At 42.0% G+C, this 27406-nt stretch overlaps 1 protein-coding gene across 2 annotated transcripts in view; it reads left to right on the top strand.

Annotated features, from left to right (window-relative positions):
• Positions 1-22462, top strand: part of LOC140918024 (BTB/POZ domain-containing protein KCTD5) — a 68386-nt gene extending 45924 nt beyond the window's left edge. The window contains exons 5-7 of one of the 2 annotated variants that reach the window (XM_073361566.1): positions 5695-5820; positions 10552-10610; positions 16734-22462. In XM_073361566.1, the coding sequence (XP_073217667.1) occupies positions 5695-5820; positions 10552-10596 (171 nt within the window). In that variant the 3' untranslated portion in view covers positions 10597-10610; positions 16734-22462. The remainder of the gene's footprint in view (positions 1-5694; positions 5821-10551; positions 10611-16733) is intronic. The other variant, XM_073361567.1, reaches the window with a different exon arrangement.
• Positions 22463-27406: the final 4944 nt, after the last annotated feature.

Below are 27406 nucleotides of genomic sequence, written 5' to 3'. Positions count from 1 at the left end.
GGGGAGCAACCTATGCAATGCAACTTTCTAGGGCCACTGTAGATCAATCTGACTGAAAAGAGTTGGTTAAAACATGGGTGGGCAAACTACAGGCCGCATGTGGCCCATCAGATGTTTTAATCCGGCCCTCAAGCTCCCGCTGAGGAGTAGAGTCTGGGGCTTGCTCTGCTCTGGCTCTCCAGCCATGGAGCGGGGTCAGGGGCTTGCCCCAACCGCTCCCGGAAGCAGTGGCATGTCCCCCTTCTGCCTCCTACGCGTAGGGACAGCCAGGGGGCTGTGCACGCTGCCCCGGCCCCAAGTGCTGCCCCAGCAGCTCCCATGGCTGGGAACCATGGCCAGTGGGAGCTGCAGACAGGGCAGCATGCAGAGCCACCTGGCTGTGCCTCCACATAGGAGCCGAAGCCGGGACATACCTCTGCTTCTGGGAGCTGCTTGAGGTAAACGCCGCCCGGAGGTGGCACCCCCGACCACCTCCCATGCCCCAACTCCCTGCCCTGATTCCCCTCCCACCCTCCGAACCCCTTGGTCCAAGCCCAGAGCCCCCTTCTGCACCCCCAGCTGGAGCCTGGCTCAACTCCCTGGCCCAGCGCAGAGCCCCCTCCTGCACCTTGAGCTCCTCATTTCTGGACCCACCCTGGAGCCCGCACCCCAACCCAAATTTCGTGAGCATTCATGGCCCGCCATACAATTTCCATACACAGATGTGGCCCTCGGGCCAAAAAGTTTGCCCACCCCTGGGTTAACGGTTGTATATATGGGCAGTGAATGCAGCTATTCAATGCAATAAAAGAGTATGACTTTAAAACGGTAAGTACTGACAGAGATTAAAGGATTGGTGGGGGGAAGCATCTTTCCCTACTGCATGTGTGCATATGTACTGTCTGAGCCCTGCTTTGAAACTATAAATAGGAGTCAGAGGTTCTTGCTCTCAGTTGAGGATGTTTGTGTACCTACCTAGTATCTAATCAGAAGGTCTCTTGTGATGGCAGTGGTTTGGGATTGAGCTATTATAACAATGGATGGAAACCTCTCATTAATACAAGTTCATGTCCATAAGCAGCACAGTGCATAAGTCTACACCAGAAAAGGCACAAGCAGAAGGAAAATTCCTTTTGAGAAGGATAGGGCTTTGAAATCAGTGAGTTCCCAAGACCAGACAACTCCTTGTGGAGTTAAGTTTTTAGCACACTCTTGGTGCTATACAAACAACACATTCTCAGCAGCAGATATATGCACAGGTTTTCTTGTATAAGCACTTTACAAGGATTTAACACAGGCCAGCTTCAAAGAATCCATGTTTAATAAACATTACAAACAGCATGTATCTTGAAGCTCTAGAAATATACAAACTAATCAGTAATATGATGATTCCCATCCAGACTTACCACAACCAACAAAATAAAAACTACTGTCCTGCTGGTTAATACCCCCCTGACCAACCATCAGCCTACCTTCTCACTAAAAGCAGCATGCCCAGAAGGTCAGCAAATTTAGGCTGTTTCAAAGCATGAGGGGAAGCAAAACTGACTTAAAAGCCCTCCTAGAGAACTCACTGTCACCATTCCATATTAAACCAGGGGCCTGGTGGTTGAGGCACCTCTGATAATTGGCACATCTATTTTCAGAGAGTACCTTTATTTTTGCTGACCCTCAGTGAGCAATGAGGTATTTCTCCCTTTACTGGCAGAATAATTGCTGCAGTTGTAAACCTAGTTGATCTGACAGCTGGCCCTTCTTATTCTGGGGATTGTGAAGTCTTTTTGCAAAAAAACAATTGGCTGGCTATAGGACTAAATAGAATACTTGGATTTTATTTTTTAAATCCTTTGGGAAGTTGGGATATCTCTAATCTTCTTTTAATGTGCAGCAAGCCACTTAATGCTTTTGTGCTTTCAAAGTAAAGTTGTTTAAGTTAATTTAAAATAAAGGGTTTTTTAAATATTCTTTCAGGTTTGAGAAAGTGGTTACTCTGTGTGTGTTATACGGTATTCATTTTGCATCAGTTTACCTGTTCTTATTGCTCAGTTTTGAGGTTTGGGCCAAAAACTCTTTACAATTCAAAGACTCGTGCACAGTGCCTTCTTTTGACTGGAAACAGAGTTAACTGGTCACTAATATATATGGAATTCTTTCCTCTCCTTAATGCTCAATTGTCTTGCGAGTGGACTATAATTTCATCTCTTAATCTTGGCAGCCTCTTTCCAAGGCAAGGTAGGGCAGACTTTTTTAGTTCATTCTATATGGCTGAAAAATCAAAGTGCCTTATGTTTTACTATGTGATTCCCTGTCAGTCACTTAAACATTCTTGATATAAGTAGCAGAGTATTCATTGGGGAAAGCTGGCGTGCCTGGACATGTGGAGATAAATTAACACTGTTAAATGTTCCAGGAATGTGTTTAAATTACTAGTTTTCTGTAACTTCATTAGAAATGTTTTGGTGGAAAAGGTAACACCGTATTTTTAGCAGGTTTAATTTTATTCATGCTCTGGTCAACTGGATATTCTCTGACTATATATGCATAGTTGAGATGTATGAAGGCACCAGGAGTGTGTGGTGGCGGGGTGGTTACTGACAAGCACTCCTGGCAAGTGACAGTTATAAAAGGGTTAATTTTGGGGCAGTGGTGAATCCATATCTGATAACTTTGCTGTTTAAATGTAGTTGACCTTTTGCAAACAGTGTCCCAGGTAAAAGATTTTGCAAGCCCTGGTTATGTTTGTCTGTCTAGGTACCTACACAGCCCCTTTACCATAGTATCATAGCTCATGGATATTTCAGTTCTGCCACTCCACATGGGTACAAGGAAGCTTTGTTTTTTAGCATTAATACTGTGTTGGGGCTGCTTTCAGCTCAGTTATATCCTTCTCCTACCTGTACAGGTAAACAGCCTAATTCCTGATGCCCTGACCATGTTCTAGCCCAAAATTCCATTGTTACGTATCTCCAACTGGGTGCAGGAGCATCCATCAGGTCCTTTAATATCTCTGTGGCTCCCCTGAGCTAATGGAAATAAACTGTTTGGTTTTAACCCAATAGTTTTTTGGCTGTTTCAAATGATGTTACTCTGAACAGCAAGGAATCTGAACCTTTGCTCCTGGTCATATACCAGGAGCACTTTAATAATTAAATGGAAATTGATCAATGGTACCTTATAGCTAAACTACTAGCATATTGGGATTGAAAATAGGGATATTGCAAACTGGGGACAGAGGGCTGTTAGTACATGTCTGTGGCAGTTTGGCTGATGAATTTGGTGAAATGTATGACTGCACAGAGTGGATATAGAGCAGGGGTGAGCAAACTACAGCCCGGGGGCTGTTGTCGGTAGCTACTGGTGTGGTGCTCTGCTCTTGTTCGATGCTGATAACAGTCGGTTGTGTGCGTGTTCCCTCTGTGTGCTGCACCAGCGCTGCGCAGATAGCTGACTCAGCAGACCCCAAGAGAACCCCCAAAGACCACAGACTCTAGTAAGGTACGAAGGCACCCGGCCAGCTTTATTGTCAAACGAAGCACAGTAATGGTTTCCTATAGACTCTACAGGACATACTACGAAAATGTGCCCCCTGGCAATGGACACAGCTCAGTCAGTGGCGGGACACTCCACTGCCCCTTAGGCTGGACAAAGATATGTGCTCCGGGACCTGTTTTTATACAGTTGCAAGACAGATTACTCATCACCACTGACGTATTGAGGTACAGCCCCTTGACTCATTAGGGTGTTGTCTCCCCCTTTGATCATGTTGGTTCAAACAAACAGATCTGTCCATCATGTTGTCCTTTTGACCCTGTCTTTGGGATGCACCTGGCTGTTCTTTATTTCTGTGAAGTGTCCTCATATCGGGATGTCCAGGTGCCATCTTGGCACACATTCCTCATATTACTACTTATATCATTAGCACGTGCTTTCCAGGGGCCCTTTTCTTGCCAAGTTCTGCAATTAGGGCCTGCCTCTGGCTCACAGACTTAGCAATGCCTGGAAGTACTTTGGTTCAGGCTTTAGGCCTCAGACCAGGCCTCTGATACAAAGGTTTATGTTTCAGGGCCTCTTACTACAGGGACCACATCCGGTCCTTCAGATGTTTTAATCCAGCCCTCAAGCTCCCGGTAGGGAGCAGGGCCTGGGTTTTGCCCCACTCTGGTGCTACAGCTGGGGAGCAGGGTCAGGGGTTTGCCCCATTCTGCGCGTGCTGTGGCTCCACACGGCTCCCGGAAGCAGCAGCATGTCCCCCCTCTGGCTCCTACGCATAGGGGCAGCCAGGGGGCTCCGCACGCAGCACCCACAGCTCCCATTGGCTGGGACCTGCAGCCAATGGGAGCTGCAGGGGCAGCACCTGTGGATGGGGCAGTGCGCAGAGCCTCCTGGCCTTACCTCTGGTAAGGAGCCAGAGGGGGGGACATGCCACTGCTTCCAGGAGCTGCTTGAGGTGAGCACTGCCTAGAGCCTGTCCCTCTGACCCCCTCCCCTGCCCCAGCCTTGATCCCCCTCCCGCCCTCCAAACCCCTCGGTCCCAGCCTGGAGCACCCTCCTGCACTCCCAATCCCCAGCCCCACCCCAGAGCCCACATGCCCAGCCAGAGCCTGCACCCCAGCCCAGAGTTCCCTCCCACACCCTGAACTCCTCATTTCTGGCCCCACCCCAGAGCCCACACTTCCAGTCGGAGCCCTCACCCCCTCCCACACCCCAACCCCCAATTTCATGAGCATTCATGGCCTGCCATACAATTTCCCTACCCATATGTGGCCCTCGTGCCAAAAAGTTTGCCCACCCCTAATATAGAGGGTCTGTGCACCAGACAGCTTTGCTCGTCTTATTTTTGTCAGCAGTAGCTGCATAACAGTACCACACATGTCATTTTATCTGTAATTTAGAAATGTATTTTACAAAAAAAAATACCTGGATCTGATTTCATTCAACAGCTGGTTAAGGCTTGTTGAGTAAATCCTTTTACCTTAGGTAGTTCCACAGCGCAGAAGAAAATGTCACCAGCAGAGCAGACTGCACTTTGAGATAAATTGTCCTCATTCAGTTTTAAGGCTTCTAGCAGTTTGTAAATAAGCAACATTTCATTTCAAGCATATAACTTTTACTTGTAATGCTACCTTAACCAACTTCCCTGTAACAATACATATGAATTTGGAAAGTTGGTCCTTGAGTCCCACCATACTGTTTGTCTTGTTTTTTCAGTCAAATGCTAACTTTTGCCTCCTGCTCTAAATATCTTTGTAAATTCCAAATAGAAACATAGGGTCATTCTGAGAGTAAAATAGCAGGTGTCTCTTCAGGGCAGAGTGTTCTCTGCATGCGTTCCTTGCTTGTCTAAATCCCACCCACACTATCACGCCACATGCAGATTTTTTTTAAATAACTTTTGGAGGAAAGGGGGTAGTGTTCAGGTGTCTGAGATGCAGTGGGAACAGGTGGCTTCTCCCCACTGACTGCCTCTGTAGGATTTTGCCTTAGCACTCAGGGTGCTATTGGCAATGCTACCCTTACACTAGTAGACTCATAGACTTTTAAATGGAACAGCTGCATTAACCCTGACATCAGAAGTTGGCATCTATTTGCATTAAAGTGGGAGCTCATGCTCAAAATACAGCCAACGCCTTAAGGAGTGTTAAAGCCAAAGTTGCGGAAAAATTATACCAATTGTTTTGTGCGGAAATACCGCTAAGCCTTTCTCTCCTCTTTCAGTTGGTCAGTATTGGTTCTTCCTATAACTATGGAAATGAAGATCAGGCTGAATTTCTGTGTGTTGTCTCGAAGGAGCTACATAATACCCCCTACGGCACAACCAGCGAGCCCAGTGAAAAAGCAAAGGTAAGATGCTGGGCATGGGAGGGAGGAAATGAAAGATGTTAGTCAAAGCAATTAGACTTGGATATTATTCAAAAGAAGGTTGAGCATAGCGTGTAATCTGCTTGCCATCTCTCCTCAAGGTCGGTAATGGTTCCCTTTTCGTTGTGCATGAGAAAATAAACTGTACCAGTTAAAGTAACTCTAATTGTCAGTATGACTCTCACACATTACAAAACAAGAACTTTAAATGTGCTACTTAGTATTCTCCGTGTCTTCCATACTGTTATCTGACTTCTTAGTGAGTGCTTCCTTTTGAGAATATGCATATTTGGGTTATCAGACAGTAGATAGACTTCGATTCTGCCACCAGTGTAGATGATGGATGTTTTCCGTGCTTATCTGAGTCAGGATACAGAATTCTCAACAGCCAGGAATGTGAATGATATATTCTGTCTGAAAAGTATTGTCATATGCAATAAGCTATAAAAGTCTTCCCATTAGATTAAGTCCCTTACTTACAATGTATTGTGCAAGCTCGCAGCTTTCAGGGTTCCTTGTAATTCTCGCTCTTCTGCATGACCTAATTGACAGAGACGTTATAGGCATGAGATCTTGCTTGTGTGATCTGTTGACTTTCAGGGATAATAGTTAGGGAAGACAGTGTGTGACATGACTGAATCATAGTTGGCCCTGACCAAATGGAAAATGAATTGCACTGTTCCTCCACTCAGCGTGCACTGTACATTTTACACTATGGTTGGTGAAATGGAAACACTAATAATTGGTTAGTAGTAAAACTAGTCATCTTTATACAGAAAAGTTTACCACTCATTTATCATTTTTATTGGTTTAAATTGAAAACAACCAAAGTAAAACTTAGCACAGCTTTTCAAGAGTCAGCTTTAAAAAATAAACACTGAAAAAAGCCCCCTAAGACCTATCTGGAACTTCCAATGTCAATTGTATCCTGCTCACGTTGTTTACAGTAAACTACTGTCTGCTGCTGGTTACTACTGCTTTTCATGCTGTCCACAACTCATTTCTTGGTTGGGCACAGCAGCAGTTTGGAAAGCAGCATTTTTGTGTATGGATACCCACAGTAGGTACGTAAGGTACAAGTAATCAGACTTATTTCATAAAGCTTTAGAGTATTTTAAAACTTTTTTTGTTTCATCGCTAGTGAAATGGCTAATTTCTGCTGAAATGTATTTTATCGCAATTCAGAGAAACATATTTTAAACCCTATAAGAAGTTAATGCAGCCAAAAATAAAAAGTGAACATGTAAAACTATAAAATCCTACATATGGATCACTGTTCCTGAACGCATGTGTAAGCCCACTGCCCTCCCCTCTTCAAAACTCACTTTTGCCATGCTGCCTGAAAGAAATGGAAAAGCTGATAAGTTATATGTCGGTGTGGTATTTAAGCAATAAGTGTGTGTGTATTTTAATTGCATCCTTATCCCTCATTGTTCATCATTTGCTTGTTGTCTTAGTTTGTAAGCTCCTCAGGGCTGGGATATGTGCACCACCAAGATAAAAATAATAAAGCAAAAACTGGAATTACTGACCATAATGCATATCTTTACAAGGGACTTCAGTGACCCTTCTGCAATAACATGCTTCAGAAGGGCCCAGAGTTTGACTGGATACTAGGCTAATAGAAAATGTGTAGAATACCAAACCAAACAGTGTGGGCGTCTAAAGAGGAGGGACTAGTCCAGAACAAGTACAGTGCAACTCTTGGTTATTCAGACATTTGAGAGATGCCAGCATTTATACTCTCTCCAGTGAAATTCACAGGCTTGGTAGAGGGACTCTGAAGAACGCTGCTGTGTCTCAAATGCTCACCCAGAGTCTTGATGCACAGAAGGGAGTTGTGTACTAGAAAGAATGAGCCCAGTGGGAAGTAGCATGAGATTAGAACAGTAAGAGTTAGTTAAAAACCAAGAACAAGTATAGTCCTGTTGCGTGGCTGAAAATGCACAGTTGGAAGCTCTCTCTGATGCCAAGTAAAGTCATTTTGAAAGGAAAGTGAGTGAAAGAATCCCCAGAAATTAACAGAGTTTTGTTCCACTGTGCATTGGCCAGTGGAGGTTTGGGATGGGAGAGTTGTCCTTACCAGACTTGAGCTAACCTCAAAATGCAGGAATAAGGCCTGGTCTACACTTGGGGGGGGAGATCGATCTAAGTTACGCAGCTTCAGCTACGTAAATAACATAGCTGAAGTCGACGTACTTAGATCTACTTACCACGGTGTCGTCACTGCAGTAAGTCGATGGCTGACGCTCTCCCGTCAACTCTGCCTGCGCCTCTCGCCCTGGTGGAGTACCGGAGTCAAGGGAGAGTGCTTGGTCGTCTATTTATACGTCTAGACTAAATGCGATAAATCAACCCCCGCTGGATCGATCGCTGCCCATTGATCCAGCGGGCAATGTAGACAAGCCCTTAGTTTTGGGAGAGGATTTATTCGAATCATAACTACATAAACTTGCCTGTTGGTGCAACTGTTGGACAGGGATGTTCTAAACTAAAGAGCATGTCAGAAAAGAGGATGTGAGTAGTGGGGTAGGGACTGTGGACAGGTGCAACAGGAGAGATTTTTGAAGTTTCCATTTAATATACATACTGTTAACAGAGTATTGGGGACGTGAGGGTTGTGGGTTGTTGTTTTTTTAATCCTTTTGGGTTGAAAAGTACTTGAATGTTGAGTCAGAACTGTTTCTTGGGGTCTGTCCTCTCGACAGATGGATTTTTCAAGCCAGTTTAGCCTCAAATCCATAATCTGCTAAACTGTGTCTGATTTAACCTTCAACATCTTGTTGTTCCATTGAAACGATAATGAAGGTCACCCAGAATTACATATTGACAAATATTTAGATGGCTCTGATCCATGCTGCTGTGAAGGGGAAAGCACAAGAATCGTTGTCATGACATCTTTAAAAAAAAAAAAAAAAAAAACTTCTATCAGTACAGTTATGTAAGGGCCATTGTATTTAATTCTGCATTACCCACCAGATTACCAGAATCTTTATTAATAGTGGGGGTTTACAAACCAGAAAAAAACATGTGTTGGGAGCAGCCCCAGCTGATCTGACTTTTCCAGTTTTTCTTTCTTTTCTGGTGGGTTTTTTTATCTAGTATCCTCTTCATGGAGGACGCAATTTGCCTAAATAGGATAGAACAAGAAACAATAGCAACTAAAACTTGAAAGTAGTTTTTCCAAAGGTACTAAAATCTTCCCCAGTGACAGGTATTCTACATTATTGACTTTCTCCAAAAGTGACATGCTAGTAATACTGAGCTATGGCAGTAAAGTTTGATAAATGAAGATTTTGCTGCCATGTATCACAGCTGTAAAATAGCATAAAATGTGCTCCTCTATGAGCCAGCATTACACAGTGATAAGTATATAGACTGACTCTTGAATCTCACACTATGAGATATTTCCCATGAAGTGAACTTAGCATATACCCTGCTTTGTAATTATTTCCTACTTTGGAAGAAACAACTCTGAGCATTCTGAAAGGCCATCTGTTTCAGAACACCCCTCAAATGCAACTAACCTACCACCCTTGTGTTTGCAAAGTCCATACAGGAACCTTCCCAAAATAAGGCCTACAATGAATGTACATAGCCCAGGACTTGGACTACATCTTGAGGAATTAGTAAGGAAAACAGCCTTACCTTAGGCTTCCAAGGGCTGTGGGCATGAGTGTTATGTAAAGTATTTAGATTCCTTTCTGAACAGTTCATTCATTTTTTGCCATTTCGTTGCTGATTTGGATTTCTGTTCAAGCTCATTTCCATTCTGGCTTCTGTAGATTCTAATTGTAGTTTACTAAACTCTTCAACTTTTGTTTTAAATAAAACTTAAAATGGGCTAAGTTCAGTAGAACAATAACAGTCACAACCTGAAGAAGAGTTCTGTGTAAACTCGGAAGCTTGTCTCTCTGACCAACAGAAGTAGGTCCATTAAAGATATTACCACACCCATCTTGTCTCTCTAGTATCCTGGGACGAACATAGCTACATCACCACTGCATAGGCACAACCTAAACAGTATACCTACCAGCTTGCCCAAAAGTTGGATCTCTTGTGGCATTTGAGGAAGCAATGTCACTCAGCCATTGCCTTTCCCTGAGTCCTATTATTGATAGCTGGAATGGATGTGTAACTTTCTAATGTAGCTGGGAGGAGTAAACTAACCCCTTTGAGCCAAATTACTTAAGCTATTTCAATGGTGTTTGTGGGGCAGCTTGTGATTCTCTGAGCTCTCCATTCCCAAATCCACTTGGTTTCCCTGCCCACTTCCTTGAGTTGCTCTATTAGGAGGGGATGACCCAATGTTCCTCCTGATGTCTGCCTCCAAAGCTAAGTTTCCGAGTGTTAAGAGTCCACAGACACATGGAGCCAGTTGCAGAGCTCACAAGTTTCAGGTAGCATATGTAACATTAGCTGTCTCATTACACAGTGTTCCCTTTCATTGTGTCAAGTGAATGCTGAACTGAATGGAACCATTAGCAGTAATCTGCTGATACTTGGGACAGTGGGGAAAACTAGTTTTCCTGCTATTTATAATGTTCCTGCTTTTAAATTGTGTGGTATCTTATTGCCTTATGAAGAATTGGATTAAAGTAAAATAACCTCACATACCTCAAGTGTAAGTGGATTGTACTTTGCTTTGGCTCTGACTCACTTTCAATCTTTTCTTTTCCCTCCCTTTCTTTACACTTGCTGCATGCCATTCAGAGCGAGGATGAAGAGACGGATTACGATATGAATGACTCAGATTAAGTGTAAATGTCATGGTGAGCATTAGCTGCCCTAGGACTTCACCCACATGCTTTCCTCTGCCCCATCTGCCACCTACCCCTCACCAGTACCATCTTCTGGCTAGTCCTAGTGGTGTATTTGTTCTGTAGTCATAGTTGCCTTTATTCCTAGTGTCAGGTGAAAATCACAGTGGTAGAAATGGTAATAGACTTTATAGTATGATCTGTTGCACAGATGGTGATGACATGACAAGACCTGTACTGGCTCTTGTGCTTTTTTACATAAGTAACGCTGGCATTATCAGTCCTTTTAAAGCTATGCTGGGAGAGGGGAAATTCTTTATACAGATTCTAGGGGAAAATATTTTTAGACAGAAATGGTTCTATTTTTTTGTTGTTGTTACATGGCCTGTTTTTTCTCTTGTCATATATTTTGTGTATAATGGCAGCTAATAAAAATCTTCAGTAAATGTCTGATTTGGCAACCTATTAAGAGGCTTGTCCATCTGAAGTATGTTAGCCAAGGATGGTCCTATTAAAGCACAATATAGGGAGTCCGCAGGTCTGCATTCTTTTCTCCACTCTGCCTCAGTCCCTCTGTATGAATATAGACAAGTCACTTAACTTCTGTGCTCCAGTTTCCACACTTCTAAAATGGAAAAAACCTCACTGGGGAGAGGCCAAGTCCTAATTTACTGAGTGTAAAGTGCTTTGAGGTCCCTAAATGGACAGTGCAACTGAAATTCAAATTATTATGATGAATTACCAAGAAGTGGCCTTACAATGCTTGAAGCAGTGCATGGAGAATAAGTAATGTTTTTGTTGACAATCATTTCTATTTTAAGTCTGCTGTTGCTTATATCTGTTACTTACTGCTCATCAGGACTCCTAAATACTGCAAAGCCCAGGTGAAATCACTGGAATCTGGTGGTATTCAGCATCTTATGGGATCATACTCCAAATCCTTTCTTACCTGTACCTTTGGAAAGGCAGCTTTTTTACAAGCAACTTCAGTGCTGCTTGCATATGGGTTAAAAAAGATACATTTATCTTGCAGTAATAAAATGTTTGAAAAGCATGCATGGGGAAGGTTGCCTACTTTTGCAAAATCTAAGCTTTCATTTTTTTTAAAATTAAATGATTAGTCCTTATGGTCAGTATGAAACTTTCATTTATCACATGAGTATAAACTCAGGGACTCTACAAACAGGCAGCTCAGAGTTTCCCTAAGTGACACAGTGACTACTGACCAGCATCTGTCAGTTCTTACTCCTGTTCAGAATCCTGTGGGCAGCAATGAAAATGAGAACCAAATATATTTTACTTCCTGGCCATGGTTAGGGACAGGAGGCATTCATATGTGTCGGCAGCTACTAGCCAGAGGCTAGTATGAAAATAAAGCCACTGAGCAGAGTCCAGGGACAGCATCCCTATCCCAACACCTTCCTCTAGCCCAGGGGTCAGCAACTTTTCAGAAGTGGTGTGCCAGGTCTTCATTTATTCACTCTCTAATTTTAAGGTTTTGCGTGCCAGTAATACATTTTAATGTTTTTAGAGGGTCTCTTTCTATAAGTCTATAATATATAACTAAATTATTGTTGTATGTAAAGTATATAAGGTTTTTAAAATGTTTAAGAAATTTCATTAAAAATTAAATTAAAATGCAGAGCCCCCCGGACCGGTGGCCAGGACCTGGGCAGTGTGAGTACCACTTAAAATCAGCTCACATGCCGCAGGTTGCCTACCCCTGCTCTAGTCAAACAGATTGGCATGGGAGGAGCAGTTGCTTTCTCACCAGGTTGTTGCCCTGGACCGTTCCACCTATATCCCCCGCCCCTTATCTCGTATAGGTCTGTGGAATTAATTCTGTAGGTAATGGCCATCTTGTAAAATTTCAATACCATTTTTGTGAGGGGGTATGGGATGTGGTCAAGCAAATGAATGACATAGGGAAAGAGTGTGAGATTGATGGGATAAGCTAGGAAAGAGAATTACAGGGTGTGCATATAAAATATGAGAGAGAAACAGATTTGTGGGGTATATGGAAGAAAAGAAACCAAAATGTTCAGGGCAGGAGGTAGAGCTCACAGTGAAGAGAAAGAGAGGTTAGGAGATGGAGAATGAGAGAAGGTAAAGAGGAAACACTTTGAAAATGACTTGAGAAACATCACCATGATCTGTTACAGGAAAGAGAAAGTAAAGTGAAGCCACGTAGGAAAATGCCTAACCAAAAGCAAGAAAAGGGTTGGGGAGTATGCATGTGCTGTTGACTGTGATCCGCTTTACACAGAATTAAATGTTGTGCTAAAGTTACAAGTGACATGCAACTCACTCACTCCTATTATCTCCCTGTGGCACATCATAATAGCTTCGTTTCCTGTGGGATGTGATACTTAAGTCTGGGTTTGAGTTTAGCGTGCAGGAGCTAGGTGCTGTCAGTGGTCTGACTAGATTATCTGGTTATCCCTTCTTCCCTGAACTCTAGGAGTCTACAGGTGCAAGCTAAAGCAAGATGAGCCATGTTGAATCTGATATGAGTGTCTGCATATGCTGGTTTAACTAAATGTGTGATGTTAAACTCAATTAGTTAATCAGTTCAGCATCACATCTTTAGGTGAATTGATATAACTTCTTTGTGTAGCCTGTAGCTCACAAAAGCTTATGCTCTAATAAATTTGTTAGTTTCTAAGGTGCCATAAATACTCCTTTTCTTTTTACGGATACAGACTAACACGGCTGCTACTCTGTAACCCACTGGAGTTCATCAACTAACTTATTCAACTGATAGTTTTCTTTGTGGTATTCAGTCATGCTGGTCACATTCTGCTTGGTGACTATCATATGGTGGAATGTATTGAATAACATAGCCAATGTCTTTTTCCTGCCAGTTGACCAGCCCTAGTAGTAAGATGTGTGCTTTTAAAGTTTGATAATTAACTGGATTGTATTCTGCTTGGGGTAGGGAGTGCCCTCTTCTGTGTTTTGGAAAACACTATACACGGGTGCTGTTGCAATATATATAATAAATGTTGGTGGATAATATTACAGTTACAGTACCTAACTGTTCCTCTAACTTTAAGTTGCAGGGGGCACAGTAGCATGTATTTTTCACCATGGCAAATCTCTTTACTTGCAGTTGTCAAGTAAATTTTCAAGGCCTGACTTTTACTCACTGAAATCACTTGTGTTTGCCATGCAGTTTCTTATAGAATACTTTTAATTAATTAGAAGCACAGGTGATAAATTTTCTTAATGCTGAAATATGTAGCATTTGCTTTTGATACATAATTTGAAACTTTTCATACTCCATCTAGAAAACCTTTCATAGGAACTTCGTAGCAATACAAGTTGTGATCTCATCTGCTCTCAAACCTAAGCAGGAACAGTATACAGTGTGAATAGGAACCCTCCAACCACAAAGTAAAATCCAGGTACTGCAGGAAGTACTGTTGGTGAGTCAATAGATGGCACTTTTCCCATCTATGATGTGGGCTAAGGGGCTGTTTAATTGTGATGTAGACATTCGGGCTCCTAGCAGAGTCCTAGAGCCTGGGCTCCAGCCCAAACGGCTACATCGCAGTTAAACAGCCCCTTAGCCTGAGTCAGCTGGCACGGGCCAGCCATAGGTTTTTAATTGTAGCATAGACAGACCCTAAGTCATTACGTAACCAAGATCTGCACTGTAGTGCTAGACAGCAGTCTGCTCTGAAGTTACCTTTATTAGGAGAAATCATACAACTGAGGGGTCTCACTAATTGTAATCCTTGAAGATCCTAAAGCATTATATATATCAGGAAAGACTATCCTAATTGGCTGTAATTGATGTGAAAGGCTTATCCACTGTTGGCCGGTTTTGAAACTAGAAAAGGTAGTTACTTGCCATATGAAATTTAACTGTAAGTTTAAATGTCAAGTTTTTTGGTGCATTCATTAAAATGGAGCTTCTGTGCCCTATTAAGTAGCTGCCATGTTCCTCCCTGCAAGTACGGAGGGACAGGTGTATTTGTATGTGTATTGTAAAGGCCTGTGAAATCCTTTGGGAGGGAAGGTGCTACTGGGTAATCAGTGTAAGATGTTCATGGTTTTAACATTCTGTTCCACTGCAAGTACCAGAGAAGGAAATTCTGCATGACACCAGTGGCTGCCTCTGCCGGGGAATGTGCCTGGCCTGTCATATACCTTCTCCTCGTGGTTGGATCAGAAAGCCTTTTCAGCACCATGAAGGCAGCCACATGCCAGTGCTCTGTACTTGTCGCTGGCATATTCAAAGCTTTGCTTAGTTTGTCTGACTACTATCAAGACTTGCTCCTTAGTTTATTTGTAGGCTTCCCTGTGGTGCTAATCACCATCATAACTGAGCTCATCATTACTAGTCACCTGTTACATGAAAAAACTGAGGCTAGTAATGTGAGATGCTAATCTAAGGTGCTTGGATACCATCATGCAAGAATTTAGAGCCCATACTATGGGGTTGAGATGAAGCGGGTGGTGACAGGAAAGCCAAAACCACCAGAGGGAGCAGAGGAAAAGTGGTGAGCAGATGCCAAGAAGAGACCCTGGATACTTCAGAGGCAAATACTTAAACTCAATTATCTTCAGAAAATATTTTAAAGTCCCAATTTTCAGAATGTGATTTCTGCAGTGAATATTGTAGCAAACGGGCTGTTCTTGGCAAAATGAGTACATCCTCTTCCCCCACGCCAGGAGAGGCTCTGCTCACTCTTCACTGCAGGAGAGTGGAATCCTTCAAACAGGATTTCTGTCTTTTGAGATGCGTGCTACAAAATGGTAGCGTTTTAATGTGAATTTAGGGTTTGTGTGCACAAGTTTGGGCCACTTTATATGGGTTATAGGCTGGTTTTTGAATGGTGTCTTAAGGGCAGAGGAGGTCTCCAATTCAGTGTAGTCTCCTCTTACAAACCTAAGGTCGCACAACTGCAGTGGGGTGGGCAACATTAATCCTGTCAAAGTGTGATTCTTAACATCTCCTCTCTATCCCCTGAATTAAACTCACTTCTCATAAAACGTAACCAATATGCTTCAAAAACCATTGTATCTTTTAATTGTCCGTCTTCCGCTTCACAAAGCATAACAGTGTTGGGCAGGATAGTACTTGGAAAAGTGAACTCCACAAAGTGTCCCATCCCACCAAAAGAAAGGTTTGCATATGAACTGTGACTCTTCACGTATGCAAGAGAAATTGTGCAAGGCAATATATTGCATGAAATTCTATTAAATACTATTGATCAAACATGAAGATATATGTAAAACATTAACTTAATACATCAAGCTAATAGCTTTCACGTATTAGTAGCCTAACAAATAGTCCCATCGGGTCAAGAATCTGGCTGTTTGTATTTACCATATAACGAATACTGAGGACAGCTTTAGGAGGTCAGGGCAGATACTGTAGGGTTAATGGATCAGCCTACTCTGTATAGGAGTTGATCTGGCCCATGTAAGCTTTTATACTCCTGACTTTCAAACACTGCTTGTTTTTTCAGACTATAATTGTGTCCCTGCCAAGGTTTCGTTGGCACATCTTATTGCTACTTATGCACATTTCATTGCTACTCTAAGTGACACAGGTCATAAATAAAACAAGGGAGAGCACAGGAGATGTTACTAAAGCAAGTACAATTTAAAAAATCCCAAGTTTGAAAAAGGCAATTGTTCTCCATTTTCCCTGGTAACCCACAAACTACACAGCCTTGCTTCTAGGATCAGAGAAACTGGCCTAGCCCTACTATCCTTGCAGCTCTCTCTACCGTCTTGTGACTTTTAGGAACTCTGTGTTTGCTCTGTGTGCTGTGAACTTCATCGATGACCAATTGTGCTCATTTGTCTGATTGATCTCTACTTTTACTGCCCCCTTACAATATTAAATGCTCTATCTTTCCTCTTATTAGTCTGACTCAAATACACTAATGGTGATCTATTGTACAGGTGTGTTAATGATAGTTCGTAAGTGACGTATAGCCTATTCTCTGTTTTTCTATATTAAGGCATCAGTTTCAGGAAAGTCCTTAAGCCAGCCATTTGGGCTTTATCACATGGTTGAAATACAGTGATTTCTTTTTGCTCTCTCCCCCCTCCCCCCGGCTTTGGGTCTGATATTGGGAAATTTTAACGTGTGTAATTTTTAACTGTCTCTTTCAGATTTTGCAAGAGCGAGGTTCCAGGATGTGAAGAACATATTGAGCACTGAAGAATATTTCTTTTATTCCAAGATGCAGTGAATTGTCACATTGAAGAGGCTTAGCTGTGAGAGGAAGAAATCTGCTTTAGAAAATTTTCTATTGATCTGGGTTGAACCATTTTTGCCTATAAGCTGGTATAGACTGAATTTGCTGGCTGAAAACATCACAAGATTATTGAATGGGAATAGATGATGTGAGAGAGTGTGTTAATCTTGGTTCTAGTGCACGATTGTAGTCTCTCATGGGCTGAATTATATTGGTCACATAGAAAGAAACAATCATACACTCATATTTTCCTCTGAGACATGTAGCACTTACACCTGGTGCTGGATGATCCAATGTTGATCAGTTTGAAATGATTTTGGTATTAATAATTGCAAACAGTTAAAGGACACTGTATTTGGTGCTACATATATATTGCAGCCCATAAATGCAAATATTTGGGCCTACGTAGTTGGTTTTTGAATCAATGACAGCCCCAGTTTACTGTCTTATACTGCACATTCCTTATGGCTCAGTGACACATTTTCTATTAAGTAAGAATGGTGTAGGAGATGAAGTGAAACTACCTTGTAAAAAGTTACACCCCAGACAAAAGATTCCCATAAAGAATGGGTGTAAAATACTGACTGAGTTGATGGCTTATTTTAATAGTCAAAGGGAATACTAAACTTGGAGAAAATGTCTTTTGTCTGAGTCATCTCTGATGTTTCTCCTGTCAAAATAACTTCCTCCTGCAGAAGATAAGCTCCAGTCTTAGCCAAATGTTTGAAAGGAAAATCAAAATTTCTTAAATTATTGTCACAACTGAACATCTTGTCTCTTTTGAAATGTTTGTTGCTAACGAAATGTTTAGTTGTACATTTTAGAAATGCCTACAAGTGTCAAGCTCCTCTTGGATTTTGTTGGGTATTTTTAAGAGCTGGAGTTTGTGAAGCTACATGGCTGGATAGTGTTAGATTCTGATCTCAGTAAATGGGTTTAAAGTTACCCTAAGAGCGAACACAAGCTCACCCAATTAAAAATCTGAATTAATTGCTTTGAATTTTCAGGATGTTTACAGTCCATCTCTCTACATTGTTTCAACTATGCAGTTCTTTATGATGATTATAAGAATGCTGCCTGAAAACATTTTCACACAGCTGTATTAGGACAGGCCTGTAGTAAATGTTAACACAAGACTGGAGCTTTTTAGTGCATTGTGTTTTAAACAAAACCAGTAGCATGACTTTTTTTGAAACAGATGTAACTAAATTGATTGCGTAAAACTCTCAATTCTTGCAGCTTCATTGGCTTGCGTAGCTCTAGGTGGAGCAGTGGATGGGAGTTTAAACAGGATTATCCAAGATGGTCTGGAATTCTAAAAGCCTTTTAAACTGTTTCATTAAATAACTTGAGAATTTTTGCATATACCATATCCTCTACCAGTAAAATGTGTAATCCTCCACATGAAAACCAGTTTCTCAAGCATCTTGGGTCTATCTATATTTTTTAAGACTTATTGTACAATGATAAGTTTGGCATAAACAGTTTGTAAAACCATTTCTACAAAGCAGGTTATGCAGTGGGCTAAACGTTTTGTCCGTGCATCTACTGCTTGACAGGGTTTGTAAAGCATTTTGCCATTTGGATGCGGTCTGCTGGCCCCTCCACAATACCACGTTAATATGTTTGTCTTTTTTTAAGATGTTAGGACCTAACTGAATTTACTAAAATGTAATTATTCTGTAGGGAAAAATGTTTATACTTTTATACTTTTTTTTTTTAGGCATCCATATTTTATCAGCCTGAAGTTAATGCCTAAATTTCCTCTAAATAGTAACAGATAATCTTGTGTATCTAAAGATAAGCATAGCAGTTGTTTGTCTTAAAATGCATACCATAGCATTTCCTCTGCTGAAAAAGTCACTGTGTTTAAGCAGCTTGACATGACCCATGTTCTTCAGGTTCTGGGGCTCATGGAATTGTGGCCTTTAAGGCTTCCTATTTTCCTGCTGTGCTCTACAGAGTAAATTCAGCATTGGATTAAATGGCTTTTAATGCCTTATAATTATTAAAAATGTATATTGATATCATTCCAAAATCTGCATTTTTGTGTGTTGTCTTCTGTTGTTAAAAGAAGGCAGAAGACTGGATTTTCATAAACTACCTGAGATCCTTAAGGATTGCAGAAGCAAAACATGAGTAAGAAACTGAGTAAATTGAAACAACTTGGAGGATATATATGAAAAGGGCCACTTTTAGAGAGTGGCATTTTCACTGGAATACTTTATGGTTTAATAAATTAGCTTTTTATTTTTTTTGGTGGGATTATCTGCACCCTGGTTTACATTGTCCCTTGTAGTAGCAAAAATGATTTTGGGGAAATGTTTGAATCATTAACATTTTGCACTTTCTCTGTCTCATACCTCACAGAGCTATTGTCTCTCACTTCAGCAAAAAAAATAATAAATTATTAGGCTAATATCTGGTAAATGATTTTGCAAGCTGCTGTAACAGACTTTGTCAACTAATCTTCTGTTCTTGCTGTTACCCTTATTAATTTCATATTTCTTTAACATCTGAGACATTCACTTAGGTGCATGTACAGTAGAACCTCAGAGTTAAGAAAACCTTGGGAATGGAGGTTGTTCATAACTCTGAAATGTTCGTAACTCTGAACAAAACATAATGGTGGTTCTTTCAAAAGTTTACAACTGAACATTGACTTAATACGGCTTTGAAACTTTACTATGCAGAAGAAAAATGCTACTTTCAACCATCTTAATTTAAATTAAACAAGCACAGAGACAGTTTCTTTACGTTGTCAAATCTTTTTTTTAAACCTTCCCTTTATTTTTTTTAATAGTTTACATTTAACACAGTACTGTACTGTCTTGTTTTTGCTTTGTTTTTTGTCTCTGCTGTTGCCTTTGCCTGATTGCATGCTTCCGGTTCCAGATGAGGAGCGTGGTTGACTGATCAGTTTGTAACTCTGGTATTCATAGCTCTGAGGTTCTACTGTACTATCGAATTCTTTTCCTAAAGCCCCAGGAGTTTCCCTCTACTAAAATTTGGTTTCTTTTTGTATTGAAATCTGGTAACTTAGAATAAGGTTAGCTACACTAGCAAGAGGTAGACAGGATGGTCAGGTCAGACTCTTTGAATTAGTAAGCTACTTTATCAATAGATGAAAACAGTATTACAGCCTAAGATTTTAAATCATAAGCATGGGTAGGTTATAGCAGAAGAGAATGAGGGTACGCTAGATCGAGGCAGACAAACAATTAAAGTGGCTTTTCATACAAGAGATAATTTGTCTGTCTTGAGTCTGTTATTACAGTCTTGTGAAACAGTCTGGTGTTTGGGGGCATAGCTTCCTGAGGAGTGGGGGAGAATGTTAGTAAGGCTGTGTATTCACTAGGGACGTTAAAGCGCTTCCACGGTAGTGCAACAGCACCAGTTGCACTGTGTAGTTGCAGCACCAGTGAGGGGAGTAGCCCCCAGTGCTGGTGCGCTGTCTACACTGCCACTTTACAGCGCTCAGGAGGTGTTTTTTCAAACCCCTGAGCGAGAAAGTTGGAACGCTGTAAAATGGCAGTGTAGACAAGGCCTATGAGACGGGCCTTTTCCTGCAAGTAGAAACCCATCAAAAGAGCCAGCAGTTTGGGTGGCATTCATGGAGGGTGGGGTGGAGAGAATCTCTTTGAATTTCATTTGCACCTATTTGATTTACTCCCTCCATATCACAAACCTTCCCCTTCCCAGGAGATGTGAATGCAGCTCTTTCAAATTACTGCTGTTCTTCAGTCCGCCCTTGCATTTGGGGTCTTAGGAAAGAGGATTTCTTTTCTTGAGCAGCATCCCTGTTGGCTCAGCAACCTGGGACTAGAACTGCTGATGAGCAGCAGCTGAAAGTGTCCAATTGCTTAGCAGAAAGCGATTTTGAAATATGTAAGTCCCTAAGTTGCTCCGTTTGTTTTTGTGTATTTTAATTTGCATCTGTTTCCTGTTTTAGGGACCATCTCAGGATCCCAGTTAGATCTATGTGTGTAAAATAGGGGACTCAGGAACAGAGTGAATCCCATCAGTATTCACTTAAATGTGCAGGAGACTCCTCAAACTCCCTTCGAAGGTAACTGGTAGTATCTTGTGGCTCACCGCAAAAGGCAACTGTCTTTAAAGGCTTATTGCCAAATAGACACTTTAAAGGGCTAAATCTTCCATGCTTTATTGTTCAGTTTGCCTAAGGTAACTATCCCAGACAGAAAATATGTCTGAATTCAAAGCATTGAGAATTCCAAGGGCTAATACACCTCCCAGGGCTAATTTGAAGATCCAGATAAACATGCATAAATATTTTTAAAGACCAGCTATTGCATTTTTCTTACATCTTACAAACTCTGAACATCCATATTAGAAACATTATGAGCCAATCACAAATAGCAGATCTTTGATTTTTGTTACACTCCAGCCTCCATCTGGGTAGGACTGCAAGTGCAGAAGACAGCACAATCGTCTGTCACTCTCTTGTGTAAATATTGAAACCTAACAGCTTCTGTTAATAGAACTGGGAATAAGGAGACTTTGGGAAGTTCTCCTTCCTCAGGAAATAGTCATAGGTTATTCCATTGCAAATTAGCTTCCCTTTAGTTTAGCTAAGTCTAACAAGGAATACACTCTTGTAAAACTCAGCTAGTAACACTGTTGCAAATGCAGCTGTCAATGAATATTCAAAGGGCTCTTATTAGGATATTAGTGATAGTTACATTGACTGCCATGGAGAGAGAGAAATCTACATTATAGTGTAGAAAGCTACCTTATTACTTCTGGGTGATGTCACGCTTTTACTGTAACACTTCTGTAGACAGTGCTCTCCCTCAGAAGTTAAAGGACTAAAGGCTATTGATCTTAAATTTTGACCCACCTTAACAATGGTCTCATCTCCAAGGCTTGGCCTTCTGGAATCTAGTGGCTGACGTATTTGTGTGCCTGGCTCATGCTCCATTTGCAGATTTATTTTTTTTTCCAAAATCTTATGCTCAGTTAACCTAAAGTAAACTTGGCCCACGTGTGTTTGCCAGGAAAGAGCAAGTGCCTATGCACTATAGGCCAAATAGTGCCAACCTGACTACTAGGAACTGAATCAAGACCACAGAACCATTTTCTTTATCACTGAACAGATATCAGAGGGCAACTACTTTCAGCCACTGCTGACTTGAGCCCGATTTGAACCTGGGTTTGAAAATCTTCATTTCCAATGGGCTGTCCAGGTCTCCTTTACCCAATTCACCAGTTTTATTGGTGGTCTGACAGTAAGTTGTGCATCAGCTGTTTGTGTTAGGGCCCAGGAGGACATACTTGAAATGTTTTATTTCCTGGATAGTGGATTAGCAATAACAGTTTCCTTTTGTGCCAGTTCATTATCTCTGAAGTGTTCTTATTGCAGCAAAGTTTGAATTCTGACATGGCTTTAATGCTTTTGCATGAGCCAAGATGATTAGCATAGAAATTGACATGGAGCTGAATCCAGAAAGTTCCCTGGATAAACCTCTAGTAGGGCTTCCCAACTTGTTTTAAGGTAGATGCAGTTACCCATAATTTTTAGATCAAATATACAACTAAAATGTGAATGGGTATTTTTAACCTCCTTTTCGTAACACTAGTTTATTGTAAAATGCATGAAATAAACCTGTTTTTCCCTTTTAAGATATTGTCTGATGTTTGAAATCTTTTCCCCAAACCTCTGTGACTGCTGACAGTTTTTGTGTATCATAGCTAATAAGCCCAGAGTTTAATACTACTGACCCAGTTTTCTACGCTTTCTACACTGCCTTGAAAATTCTTGGTCACTAAAGGCTATCAATACACTTTTAGTAGTCATTGGGGACATAAGAAACTCACGTTTTATTCACTGTCAGATTAAAAAACGCTTGCTGCTAACTGGTATAGTGGGTATAATCTTCTCCTCTAATGTGTGTACTATCGGAAAGTGCTCGACCGTATACCAAGACGGGGGTAAAGTGGGAGGGTGAACACAGTCCAAGATCCAAAAAGGGATGGAGCTGTTGCACCAGGGATGTCACTACCTAATTTTTAGGTGCTTGGAAAAACCCTGCAATCCACAAGGCTTAGTTAGGTGCCCTAGGCTCCTATACAATGAATGGGGAGAGATAAGCACCTTAGAATGTAATCCACGGAAGCCAGCATCCTAGGTGGGAACCACCTAAAATAGCCAATGGGAGAGGCTGACAGCAGGGGTGTGTGCAGAGCCCTACCCCTGGAGATCGGTGCCTCAATCCAGGTTGCAGGGAGGGGGCCTAGCTCTCCTCAGCAATCCTCAAATGGGAACCACACATCTGATGTCAGGCAGTGGCGTAGCCAGGTGGAAAAAACAGGGGGAGCAGAGATTAAAAAAGGCGCCTCCCGCTATACTCACCTGGCGGCGCTCCGGGTCTTCGGCGGCAGGTCAGGCGGCTGCCCCACTGCCCCCAGCTTCGCTACTGATGTCAGGAAGACGAAGCACCCAAGGAGTCTCTGGTGGGAATTGTTAGACTCCTTCCTTGCTTGGAGGAGGAAGTGCTGCTGCCGCCACCCTCACCACTTTGGCCAGTGGTTAGACACTTGTCTGGGCGTGACAGACCCAGACTCCACGCTTCCCTCTGCCGGGGGCAGGGGAGAGCAGAGAGGGTTTGCACAGGGGTCTCCCATCCCTCCGGAGAGTGCGCTAACCACTGAGCTATGGAATAATCTGATGTGGACTCCCTCAGTTTCTCCTCTTGAAGCTGTTCCATTCTAGAGAAATAATGAAAGAGGGACTGAAGCAAGGAGACTGGACCCAGGGTGTCTCACTTCCTGTGACATTTTAGGGATCAGTGAGACTAATACGGGGTTCTCACACTGCCTGCCGTATAACTTTGGGTGCCTTAATGCTATGCTGCTATGAGCCTTACCACCAGTAGCCAGCCTGTGAGCATAAAGGTCTCACCCTGGTTTCCTCCAGCCTAGTTACTCCTTACTCTGGCCCCGAGTCACCCCAAATCCATCTACCCTGAGCTCTTTACTACCAGACACTCTGACAGTTCTCCTTGCCTTTGAGACTGTCCCTCAGCTCTGGACAGCATTCACTTAAACCCCTTTCCTTGTAACAGGGATATGGTGCAGAGTGGTGATTTGTGGTGGGGAAAATTCTCTCCTTTCAAGACTGGAGTTTTTCTTTTCAATTTCAGATTGTTCCAGTGGTTTCCTATTAACTTTAATGGCTCATCACTTGTCTTTTCCTAGGTTGTACAATTCTAGGTGTTTGGAGATAATCCATGATGCAACCTATTTCTCTGGTGGAGTGTCCTTGTTTGGTGAATGTGGTTTTGAGTGTGTTATGGTGTATATCCTGGACTGTCTCCTCAGAGTACATTCTGTGGAATCTGCATGCCTGGCTGTAGATAACAAATTTCTTGGTATGTTTGGGGTGGTTGCTGGATCTGTGAAAAGAAAAGGAGTACTTGTGGCACCTTTTCCTTTTGCGAACACAGACTAACATGGCTGTTACGCTGGATCTGTGAAGGTAGGTATGGTGATCCAATGGTTTCTTGTATATGTTTGTCTGTAAGGTTCCATTGTTAAAGTTAATCGTAGTGTCCAGGAAGTTGATGCTAATGTGGGAGTGTTCCAGGGAGAAATTAATGGAGGCGGGGGGGCGTTGTGGTGGAAATCGATGAGCATTTGAGCTGTCTGTCCAGAGGATGAAAATATCATTGATGTATCTCAAGAATATCACTGGTTTTGTGGTGCATTTGTCCAAAAAATTTTCAAGTTGGCATATAAAGAGGTTGGAATACTGGGGAGTCATCCTAGTAGCCATGGCTATTCCCATGGTTTGGACAAAGTGTTTGTTGTTGAATGTAAAATTGTTATGGGTGAGGATGAAATGGGTGAGTTTGGTAAGTTACAGGTAAGTAACTTCCTCTTGGAACTTGCTGCAGTAAGATGTTAGTAATGTAAATAGCCTTGAATAGGTTTTAATAAAGGATTAGATGTTTAGGAACAAACATTAGTAACGAGCATCTGCAGTGTCACCAACAAGGACAAAATTTTTAAAAGGTCTGTGTTATAGAATATAAATCTGATGCCCTGCTAGTGTGACGGTTCCCCCCGGAGTGCCACCTGGAACTGGGGTACCACTGAGCCCTCTGACCCACCAGCCTGGGCTCCCTCTCTCACTGTGCTGCTGTGACAAGCTGCAGACCTAGTCCTACAGTTCCTCCAGCATTCACACAGGTAGGGGGACACCCAGCTGCAGTTACATGCAGGCTCTCTGACCAGCTACTGCATGATCCAACAACAGAGAGGCTACAGCCAAGATAACCACCAGCTCCCCAGGCATGCATCTCCCTCCCAGTGGAGTATAAACCCAAAATTATACCTTCTTGTGCTGCACAGGGAACTGTACAGTGTAAGCTCATAGAGTTCACGCCTCCCTCAATGTGGAGAGGAAATGCAACAGCCTCTCTGAGCTAAGATTCCCACACACTTCACTCCAAACTCACTGGTTTAGATTAAAACATAAACTAAATTTATTAACTACAAAAGATAGATTTTAAGTGATAGCAAACAGATCAAAGCGGATTACCTAGCAAATAAACAAAAATGCAAACTAAGCTTAACATACTAGAAAGATAGGATTTGAATTAACAATCTCTCACCCTGACAGATGATACAAGCAGGCTGCGGATTCTTAAGGCACAAACTACACTTGCTTTGCGGCTTGGAAGCCCCAGGTTTTTCATACACAGGCTAGAAATACCTTTAGCCTGGGTCCAGCACTTCCCCCAGTTCACTCCTTATTCCTCAGGTGTTTTCAGGAGTCTTCTTTTGTGGGGAGTGAAAAACAAGCAATGACATCACTCCCTGCCTTATATAGCTTTAGCATATGGTGGGAACCCTTTGTCCCAAACTCAGTTTGTGGAAAAACACTGACATCCCAAGATGGAGTCCAGGGTCATGTTGCCTGGTCACATGCCCTTGCATACTTTGCTGAGTCATAGCAGCCATTACTTACAGGCTGTCTGGGTTCACAGGAAGGTTAAGTTCTTCCAGGGTACATTGTCTTTGCTGACGGGGCATCAGCACTGTCTGGCTTCTTCATTGTTGTACCAGAAAGGCTATTTGTGGGTGTCACCCGGAGTAAGCACATTTGAAATAGATACATATTCAATATTCCTAACTTCAGATACAAAAATGATGCATGCATACAAATAGGATAATCATATTCAGCAAATCATAACTTTTCCAGTGACACCTCACATGACCCATCTTGTACAAAATGCATCATAATTATGCCATAAGCATATCATTATATAATATCACTGTGAAGAATATGGGGTGCGGTGTCACAGCTAGGAAGAAAGCATCCATCTCAACTTGTAAATATTATTAGCTACATGAGTATGGAGGGTTTACACCTCCTGAAACATCCAACATTGACCATATAATGGAGAAAGGATACTAGACGACATGGGCTTTTGGTCTGGGCTAATACAACAGTTTGTGTGTTCTGAAGATCACAGAGTCAAAAACAAAACAATCCAAACTTCAAGAGGGTTAGGGGGCTTATTCCTTCACCCACTTACTTCCCTGGTCCTTCTCGCATGAACAGAGAGCAACAATACCCGAAGTCCAAAGGTGCAAACAATTCAATGTTTATTGGGGTGAACTTCCAGCAAGCATGATTCCAGGTTCCTTCCTTAGTGTCCCCCTTCCCAGCTCTGACACCACAGAGCCTTACACCTGTGTCCCTGTTCCCATTCCTGCCCTTAGCCAAACATGATTCCAATTTTCCCACCCCCATTCTCTGTTCCCATTTCCCCCTTTAGCAAAACATGATTCCAATTTCCCCATTCCCTGTTCCCATCCCCCCACACACCCACCCACCCACTCACTTCCTGATTGACTGCAGACTATATAGTAAAACTTGAGTTCTGCTTAGCTATACCTTAACCAATCATTTTACTGAAATTTAACTAACCAATTCTAACATATTGTAACATGATTATGTAACCAATTATATTCCACCACCTTAATTAGTTTACACCCAGCAAAATTAATTATACAGCAGACAGGAACAATCACAGAACCAGACAGAGACCATGCAAATAAACAATAGCAAATGGGAACTATAATGACAAAACAATACAGAAGTGAGGATTTCACATCCCAGCTATTGATGAGTGAGTTCTTGCCAGACAGGATGCTATCAAACTAAGTTTCCTTTTACTTCTTCTAGGCACTTCCCTTTCTCTGGAGGTGATAGGATACAATCCTGTCCTGATAATGCCTAACAGCCCAATAGCACCTTATTTCAATGTGACTAGTTTGGAATTTGAGGAGGTGACCGGTCGCTTCCCAGCTTATGGCTGCCTCTGCTGCTTAGCCAAAGGCCTTAGCCTAAGAACAGAGCCTCAGACCGTCACAGTGAGAGAAGGCCCTTTCACCAGCAGACAGTGATTTTGATTCTTTCTTTTATACCTCTATAACTAGCCAAGTGACAAGAATACACCTAAATTCTTAGAGTACAGGCCTTTACAGACAGGCCTGAATATCTATATCCTAACAAAGAGCATATCCCAAATCATGAAGTCTTGGTCTTGATTTTCA

This window comes from Lepidochelys kempii, chromosome 10 (assembly GCF_965140265.1).
Source record: "Lepidochelys kempii isolate rLepKem1 chromosome 10, rLepKem1.hap2, whole genome shotgun sequence".
NCBI lineage: Eukaryota > Metazoa > Chordata > Testudines > Cheloniidae > Lepidochelys > Lepidochelys kempii.
The sequence above is the reverse complement of the archived record's forward strand: the minus strand, read 5'-3'. Positions and strand labels throughout refer to the sequence as shown.